General features: G+C 41.3%; 1 protein-coding gene across 2 annotated transcripts in view; it reads left to right on the top strand.

Annotated features, from left to right (window-relative positions):
* Positions 1–1,881: 1,881 nt before the first annotated feature.
* Positions 1,882–10,015, top strand: part of LOC109915900 (rho family-interacting cell polarization regulator 2-like) — a 119,894-nt gene continuing 111,760 nt past the window's right edge. The window contains exon 1 of one of the 2 annotated variants that reach the window (XM_048606095.1): positions 1,882–2,126. Coding sequence is in view for 1 of the 2 variants with exons in the window: in XM_048606094.1 (XP_048462051.1) it covers positions 2,318–2,345 (28 nt within the window). In the remaining variant the exon portion in view is untranslated. Of the gene's footprint in view, positions 2,127–2,224; positions 2,346–10,015 lie in introns of those variants that run through there. The other variant, XM_048606094.1, reaches the window with a different exon arrangement.

Raw genomic sequence — 10,015 nt, 5'->3', positions numbered from 1 at the left:
CAAAGGAGGGTTGCTTGAGGGAATGGTCCACAGCACTCAACCCAAAGAAACTGGTAAATGAAATATTTGGGAAAATTTTTGTAAGGGTGATTCAACACTATTTATTCGAGAGAGACACTTGTAATTCTACGTGAGTACTCTCTACTCCAGAGAACTCAGTACTTTGTATAACAAATTAAGTGGGAGGCCATTTAACTGGCCAAATCTGTTCCTCAAATTGTAGACTGATCTGTATTCTAACTTCATCTACTCACCTTGATTATCTCTGCTCATCTGTGCTGAAACCTTTGTTCATGCCTTTGTTCCTTCTAGACTTAATTATCCTAACACACTTTTGGCTGGCCTCCCACCTTCTACCCTCCATAAACTTCAGGTCATCCAAAATTCTGTTGCTGCATCTTAACACACACAAGTCCTGCTCACCCATCTCCCCAAAGTTCTTTTCTGATGAAGGGTCTAGGCCCGAAACGTCAGCCTCTCTGCTCCTATGATGCTGCTTGGCCTGCTGTGTTCATCCAGCCCTGCACCTTGTTGTCTCGGATTCTCCAGCATCTGCAGTTCCTACTATCTCCCCAAAGTTCATGTTGGCTCCTGGTTTAACAATGCCTTGCTTCGAAAGTTCTCATCCATATTTTAAATAGCTTGGTGGCCTCACCCCTCACTTTCTCTGGCCAGTAGTCTCTCCAGCCCCACAAAACCTCTCAGCTATCTGCCCTTCTGCAATTCTGACCTCCTCCTGAACATTCCTGACTTTATTATTCCACCATTGGCAGATGTATCTTCAGCTGAAAATGTGGAATTCCGCACTAAATCTCTCTGCTTCTTTATCTCCCTTTGCTTATTTATGATACACTTTAATGTGGTCAAGGAGACAAGTTTTAATGTCAATCACGGTCAAGTTCTATTTATAAAGCTCCCATGAAGAAACAGGTGATGTTTTATTACATCAGGAGAACTAAATAAATGCAACTATTTCTTATTAGTTCTGTTATCATTACACTTGTTCAATAAAAATGCATAAACTTCAGTGGAAATTTTTAATTAATACAGGCTGAATAGCTTTTTGTCAGAGTTCCGGATTTTCACCACCGTTGGTTTGAAAATTGTTTCCTGACATCACATTTGAACAGTCAAGCACTGATGTTCTGTGCCCTTGTTCTAGATTCTCTTCGCCACAGGAAATCTTTACCTACTCTTTGGTCATGTGAAACACCTCAATTAGATCACCCTTTAAGCTTCTACAGTCAAACGCATACAAACCTCGTCTATTCAACCTGCTCTCAGAATCTAATCCTTTTGGTTCCAGGATCATGTCAGTGTATATCTGAAGGGGCCGTGCTCAGAAACGGACCCACTGCTCAAAATGGGGTCTAAACTGAGGTCCCATGCAACTGTACCATAACGTCCTCCCAATCAATCCCTTTAAGATAACAGTCAGCATTCCCAGTTGTAAATACTTGTGTAACTTTCACAATAAAAACTATGAATTTCGCAAGTTTTAAGTGCTGGGAGTAAGTATAAATTATGTTTGGGATGAAGCGTATAATCAGCTGTTACAATTCGTAAACCTCAGTAATATGGGCAAGGCAGTATTTTTGGTGCAGCATTTTTTTTTGTTACAGTGACTGTTCATTGTGCGGTTGCTTACCGTTCACGAAATGCACTGTGTGATATGGACTTGGGTGTTTACAAGCCCCGCATGGAACGGGTGTAGCCTGGATTTGCCCCCGGGGGTGGGGGTGGGGGTGTTGTTGTGGATGGTAACCTGCAGTCTCCCCGGGCGAAGTGGAAATCCCACACTGAGGCAGCGACGGCAGGGAGGGAGGTTTGGTGCTTTTTCAGCGTCTTGATGCTCCTCCCCCTCTGTCAGCTCTGAGCACCAACTGGTGGCTCCGGCTCGCCAGTGGAGAGAGAGAGGGAGGGAGCAAAAGAAAAGGGAGAACGGAGGAAGCAGACCTGTGTGCAGTGAGTCGGGGACTTCTGGCTCGCTCTCCCCTTTTCCTGTGTGAACTGGGACATGTTACCAACCCGAATGTGTCCTGCTTTAAGCTGCTGTCTGAACGCAAGAAACGCCGCAAGCCTTTAGATTTAACGGTGGCAGCTGGACTCCCCTACATTGCAGCCATGTAAGAACTGTCTGCCTCTTTTTTTTTTATTTCCCCCCACCCCTTTCTCTCTCTCTCTCTCCCTCTCTGTCTCTGATGGAGATTCCTTTCTTGGCATCAAGTTCCCCCGACAGCGCGTTGGTTAAAATTGGGTGGAAATTGTGCTGTAACGGAACGTGGTGCCCTCAGGCCCCGAAGGCTTTTGAGCAGAAATGCGTAAAAAAAAACACGCGTTGAGAGGTAAAGCGGATCAGTGCAAAGAGATTAAAATAAAGTACATTGTTGTTATTTGAAGTATTTCCCCTAGAAAGCTGGATCCAGCAGCTTTCTGCCTTCAGATTAAATGGATTAAGAAGAAACAGTGTTGCTACCAGTCGCCACATTTTAACAGGCGGCTGTTACATTGTTAAAATTGACAAACTTTTTTTTGTTTTGATTTTTTTTCGGGGAGGGGTGGAGGTGATGCCAGTGAATAGTGAGGTTTTCACAGCCGGAGCCTCCAGGCTCAGGTGGGTTCATGGATTCAGCCGCTTAAAGAGGAAATTAAAACCCGGGGTGTGTCTACGGAGTGGACTCTTTCGCCAGGCGGGAACCGTGCCCGGGGGGTCAGGAGGCAACAACCCTGAACAACCTCCCCCCACCCCCCGACCCCCTCGCAAAACCCACCTCTCTTAAACCCCCCTCTCATTACTACCATCCCAACTTCTAAACCCCTCTACTTCCCTCCTCTACACCACACCCCTCCCCAACCTCCCACCCCCTCTTTATCTCCCAACCTCCTATCCCACCCCCCTCCCTTCAATCTTCTTTCACCTCTCCCCAACCTCCCGAGAGGGATAGTCAGCAGGGGGAGACAGAAGGTAGATATGTCTTAGATATGTCTTCTTGCCCCCACCCTCAACCCTCCTGTCCCTGTCTTCTCTACCTGGCACTGACACTGTGCTACTCTGTGCATGATGACTGGAGCCTCTCAACAGTGGCCCCACTTTAGTTGTAACAGATGCTCAGATATCTCCACCTCTGGATCCTTGCTGCACATTCATATCTTAGCACCCTGCATGTCATACTCAGGGTGGGTGTGTTTTGGAGGAGTCCATTACCGGTTTTCCTCTGCATTTGTGCAAATGCCTGGGAGAGATGCAGTGGATTTTGTTGAAGTTCAACCCAAGCAGCTCCATCTCATAAGACTCTGCTTTACAGATTATTCCCAACGATGCACACAGAGACAACCCTTGTGTTTTCCACTGTCTGTGACTGAGTACGGCAGACTGCTATGTTTTAGAATCCACGAATAATGCTGAGGGGACCACTAAAAGCATGGGAGAGTCTACTGCACAGGTTCAGTGGGGAAAGGTTACTGTGTTCTTGTAGCATATTGGAACTGGTGTAAAACACCTCAGGCTGTATATTTCAGGAAATATTTAATGTAATGCAAATGTAGATACAGTCTGCATGGAGAATGGAATGGGAAACCTTAGATTACTGTATTTGAACTAAATTGCACGATTTGAGTTTCTGCATTTGAATTGTATTGTAAAGTGTCTTCACAAATTTTGTGAAGATGATGTTTTGGAGGGGGAGAAACAAGTTCCATCTTGAACTGAGGCTAGGGTTGAATCCTGCTGAAGAAATTGATTACAATCAACAGTTGCTCTGGAACAGTACTAGTTACTGGGATAATCTCCTCTACTGTCTGTTGCTGTTCCTTGTGTTACCTGACTTGATGAGGATCCACCCATTGCAGTACCTAGAAATCCTGGGCCTTAAAACTTCCTTTCAATCCCGCACCCCCGAAACCACATGTCTTTGGAGTGCTTATCTGCCTAGCATCCCACGCCATCTCCACTGAATGTTGGTGCTGGTAGAATGTTGCACTGGGCGTGGATTAAAGGCTTTGGAAATCTGAAGTCCAGCTCATCATTCTTTGTACAGTAGCAGTGGTTGTGCAGACTATACCACAATGCTGAAATACATGTTGGTTACCAGCTGTATCTCCTTTTCCGCTTAGTGTCTGTGTGCTGGAGACCTGGATTGAGGAACTGGCTGGGCAGTTCATTTGTTTTGCATTCCCTGTAGTCTTGAGTCAATTTCCTACTTTATGCAATTTTACTATAAAGTACGTGTGCAGCCACATAGAGTAATCTTACTTTATATATATACATGTATTGTAAAATTATATATAATTGGTAAAAATTGATAGCACAAAAGGCTGACATAATCAGTTGACAACAAAAAGAGGCTTGAATTTACATTTGAAATGTCACTGAAAACATGTTAACTTGTTACAAATAAGTGGGATTTATATTGAGGCCAGATGAAAGATTTCAACATTTGTATTGCAGGACAATAGTACAAAAGTACTATTTCTGGCAATCTTGGAAATACAGGGAGTCTGGCGCTGATGAGAATCTGGTTTATTTTCTGGGGACGGAGAAATATTAGTTTTTGGCTTGGATACTTTAAATGCTACTGTAATTTTGCTTTTCTGTTCAGAATACGTCTTCACCTCCAGATGGTTAAAATGAAAGTAAATGTACGGACTTCAGTGCAATTTTAAAAGATCCTGTACCCTTCACCTGCCCAACCCCACCACCCCCCAAACACACACACCTCTAATACCATCTCTCCCAACCGCACAAATACACGCAGAGACATACACTCTAAGCGTGGAGTTTAGCCATCAATAAGTTGACTTTTGAAATTAAACCATTTACAAGATAGGCACCTTAAATTGGCATAGCACTTCGTATGGTGATTTGTGGGAAATAGATTATTTTATTAATGGATTACATTTTACTTGCTCCCTTCCTACAAGGTGATAACAATCATTAAAAGTATTAATAATACTTGGCAGCTGTGTTGACTCCACTTCCCCCAAAACCTAATGAATTTGTGGCCTAATGCCACTAATGTTAGCACAGCGGAGGTGAATGTTTTGTGCCATGCACCTTTTGTTTTGATTGCGCTTATGTCAAGAACTGAATATGAAAACACTTTATGGATGGAGTGACTGAAACTAATACGGGAAGTTAGAGAATGTCTGCACTGATTTAGATCATCAGGCAGCCATCAGAGTTATAACTTTATAGATCCTTAGAGTGAAGTGTTGGTGGTTGAGATGTGCACAGTGTTGACCATTTTTGACTTCTGTCAATGTTGTCTTGCTGTTGATCTACAGGAAGCTCACTTCCATGGGACCAAGTACTTGCTAGTCCCCACTCGATCCATTATAATGATGTTCCTAGTGTCCAGCATTATTTTGATTTTGGTATTTGTTTATTGTACATAGAGGAATTGACTAGCTATTCTACATATTATGGAAACGTTCTGACAGGTCTTAAACCAGAACTTGATATTTTAATTTTAAACCACTTAACAGAAATAGTAATCAGTATTATTTGACTTCGTAAAGTTTCCCTATACATTAAAGTATCTGGTACTGTTATTAACCAGGTAGCTGTGATTTTAAGGACCAGTTTGTAATCCCAAAGCAGCTATTAAAAAGTTTAAATGAAAATTCTTTGTAAATTGGGAAAAACAAAGGCCACGTAGATCCTATAACTTTCACTCCTCCTTAAACTGCACTGCTTATTGATTCCTTGTGTCCCATCAACTGCTTTTTAATTTTCAAAAGCTTTTTTGCTCATTCACTTTATCCAATGTGGTCCACCTGACTCTTGTCAGCAGAGAAGGAAAATAGGCAACCTTTTCTTAAAAAGGACATCAATTCAGTTTTCCAGCATGTGAGCCATGAACTGCAGTGAGTAATTTGCCATGCAATGCAGGATCTTACACTTTCTATTTGAGGTAGTTTGAATCCAGCTTTGTGCAGCCGTTTGAAGTGCCAAAGCCAACATAAATTACACCAACAGTTTGGAATCTTTGAAGTGTTGGCATGTCTGCTTTTCAAAAAAAATTGTGTGGATGTGGGCACGGCCAGCTAGGCCAGCATGTATTGTCTGTTCCCGGTTTCCCTTGAGAAGATGCTGGTGAGCTGCTCCTTTTGAGCTACTGCAGGAGAGTAGCTACATCCACAGTGTGAAGAAGAAATGTCCAGGGGTTTGATATGGTTTTTTACCGACCTGCTTGGGAACCATTTGTAAACTTGGTTTCATTTGCCAACACTACAGTGCTTTTGTTTTGCCTTTTTTGGTGATTAGGACCATTTTAGTCCTGTGTTGACAATATCTATCTCAAGGGTTAAGTAATAGATTACCCTTACCTTCCCAAACAATTATAGCTACAAACCAAATAGCCAAATCAGTGTTAGGATCTCCAGTTGCGTTCCTTGCAGTTTAGCTTGCATCTTAATTGGAGGAGCTATAGTCAAACTATTGTAGGAAAATTGGAGGTTGAGAAATGATATTGTCATAATGTTTAAACGCAATGTTTTAGACATTTGTCCTGACGTGTTTCTGAAATAGCCATCAAGATTTTGAGATCAGGTAACCTGTTGTCACATCACCTGTTGGCTGCAGTTAGGTTTAAAGTCAAAAGACTGTTGCTGGTTAATAGTATTTATCTGTGTACCCTATTTCTAGAATGTGTTTCTATAAAATACTACTAATATTATCAAACCATACAGTAACTGATGACAGTAATGAAACAGTTACAGCCATGGTTTTATTGCTTAGGCTGACGTGTATTCTAATTTTATTGTTCAGATGTATTTTACAAAGTTAATTAAAAATTTTAAGAAATTAAATGTTAATTGCAAAATTAAAACTATTGAGTAATTGGTTTGTTCTGAGATTTTTGCATGTCTTTTTTTCATAAATATTTTCCCTCAGTTTAAGAGTGTACTCCAACATGTCCAAAATAGTCGCCAAACTGATAAATATTTTCTTCTGCAATTTTAATTCTGAAAGAAAGTTGCAGCTTGTGGTAATGCTGAGACAGTCTGTACAACACAGATCCTTTGAAAAGATGGTGATGTAATACTGCTAGGGTAGACATTTTAAAAATTGAACTGAGGTGGGTGTAAATAGTGTACTGTTGTTGCTTTTTGATGTTTTGCAGTATTCAAAAGATGCAAGGCAGCAAGATTGACATACAATTTTAAATTAATCAATTGTGGTTTTGCTGATGGGTTTTTAGAATTCTGGTTATGCATTATGTAATTTGATCTGCGTTTTATCAGAAAGTGGTGTAAAAGCAGTTCAGAAGCGGTATTGTCAAAATAGTGCAGGGGAAGTTGGAGACCAAGAAATTATAACGTTTAATTTTATTATAACACAACTTTGGCCTTGGATCTGTAATTTTTCTGAGGAAGTGTTAAATTGCATGTTCTTTTAGGAGTGGTTGGTTAGTGGCTAACATAAGCTGTTTAAAAATGGTAGGCCAGAGGTGGTGGTTGCTCGAGTGAATTCTCATAAGAATGTGCAGGTAAAAATAAAACACTCTCTTTCATGAAGACTGATGCTGACAGGATTGTTACCTGGGCCATGTGCCAATTGGCATAGGGTTAAGCAGATTAGAGATTTAAACATTTGGCACAAAGAGTGGTATGAGAAGAATGAGTTTCGACTTACAGGGCATTTTCACCGCCACTGGAGAAAGAGGGAGCTGTTCCCTCGGGGTGGGCCCCACTTAAACCAGTTTGGGATCAGTGCCTTGGTATGCTGTATAACCAGGGCTGTGAAAGGGAAGCGGGAGGGGTGGGATTAGGTGAAGTCAGATTTAAAAATCTAAAGAGAGAAGTCAAGGTAGCAATTTGGTAAAGGCAAGCAGCATGGTACGGCAGGGAAAAAAAGATTTTAATGATCAACATTTATAAGTCAACAAATAAGTTCCATGCAAAGAACCCTGTTAGATTTGAGCTCTCCCATTATACTCCTGATGGACTTTTTCTGAGCTTTGCATTCTGAAGTTAGGCATGAAAGATTTGCTGTGACTATTTGACGTTGTCATTGCAAACTCATCAGTGGTGTGATCCTTTGATCTTTTACTTTTAAATTCTGCATCTGATACCACCTCCCTCACTAACACCTGAAGAAGGAGTGAGGCTCCGAAAGCCTGTGTTTTCAAATAAACCTGCTGGACTATGACCTAGTGGCATGTGATTTCTGACCTTGTAGACATTAAGTCATTGGCAGTATTTAAAGGAAGGACTTGGAATTAGAAGAAATCTAAGACTAGGAATGAATGATTTTATTGTCATGTGTATTTTACAGTGATAAAACAGTAAAATACAGCGACAAGCTTTTCCAGTGTCACCATGATCTGGTTCCATTTTGAATAACGTATGAATGTGAAAAAAAATGAGTAAAATAAAGCTTAAAGAGAGTCCATGAGTCATTAGCCAGCTCATCATCAACCTCAGCACCGCCATCCCTCCTCCACCGCCTTACCACCATCTACACCAGATCCAACTAATGTGGAAATCTCTACTCTTCAGGTGTCATCTTTTGCTACTGGGCTGATTCTCCTCTGCCACTGGCTCACTGCTGCCTGTGCTGGACCCACTTGGTTGAAACTCAGAGATCTCTCTGCTACTAATTCTGGGTTTATTTTCAAAGCAGAGAGCAAGTACATCCAGGCCACAGGCTCCATGTGTTGCACGCAATTGTGTCACATTTACAAACAAAGTCCCATTTTTAAAAAAATACGGTGAAGTTCCAGCCTAAGGATCAGAGATCTATGTGCTCGTTCAATCTGCAAAGAAATTTTTGCCTCAGCTGTTAAATGACTGAGTTTTATTTGACTTTGCAGGAGAGAGGAAGTCATTGGACTGTTTGGAGAAAAACATTGAGGTCCCTTTTATTACCACTTGATGTCTCTGGTTTTAATTGTGAAGTTATTTATAGGCATAGTCTGCTGCACCTTGTGACAGGAAATCGATATTCTGCTTAATATTTTTTATCGGCAATTTGAAACTGGAGAATATCGCGTTGTGTTGAAAGTGCATTGCTTCATGGGAAAGCTGTTGTGAGCATGCCAAAAATACAGTAAATTGCACTATGCCTATTTAGTAATGTCGGGGATAATTACAGATTTGCTTGAGACTTGAAGTATGTTGAAAGGTGGCTTCGTTTGTAGGATGGTGTTGCTCGTGCCCAGATTGGAGAGTTTGACATTTCTCATTCAGTGCAGCCAGAATTTGTCATCCAGTGTTCAAGTTAGCAGAAAGTAAATTGCAGTGTGCGCGTGTTTAAACTGTTTTTTTTTAACTGATTGCGAGTTTGTTCTCATTCAGTCATTTTTGATTGCTTTGATTACCTTCTGTAAGCCAGAGCTGAGTCTGAATAATAGTTCATCTGCTTTAATAACAGGGAAGAAAATTTAATGATTTGCATTAGATAGAGCCTTTTGATACCTCAGAACATAACTAAGTGCCATTGGCTGCCATATTCCCCATGTTGGAACAGTCAATGTTGTTTGTAGGATGTGCACGCAATGTGGTAATGATCAGCTATTTTGCTTTGGTCATCTTGGATGATGGATAAAATTGGACCAATCTGTTCATCATTGAAATAGAGCCATGGGAATTTTATATCCACTGTTCAGGCAGGCAGGCCCTTGGTTTAAGAATTCATATGAAAGCTGCATTGGAGAGTTAGGCTAGATTCTGTGCTCGGGTCTCTGGAGTGAGATGTCAAGTCCTGACTCTGAGGTGAGTGTACTCCGCTGGTGTCCAAGAGTGTGGAATTGTCAGAAACATTTTTATCCACATCATGCCCCAAGTTGCCATTTGTATGGCGGACTTGACTGATTTGCAGTGATTATTCTTTAACATTTAGCTTTGCAAGCTCCTGATTTTGTTTCAGGTGAGCAGTTGTTGATGGGACAATAAACAGCTTTTTTGTACTCCTTCTACTGTGTTTGATTCTCTGAACTGCCATAAATGATGAGTACCATATGTATGCAGTAGAAAGCTGCATTCACTTTGGATTTTGTGGCCACGGATGCAG

This window comes from Rhincodon typus, chromosome 15 (assembly GCF_021869965.1).
Source record: "Rhincodon typus isolate 14 chromosome 15, sRhiTyp1.1, whole genome shotgun sequence".
NCBI lineage: Eukaryota > Metazoa > Chordata > Chondrichthyes > Orectolobiformes > Rhincodontidae > Rhincodon > Rhincodon typus.
Note: the sequence above shows the minus strand (reverse complement) of the source record. Positions and strands in the feature narration are given on the sequence as shown.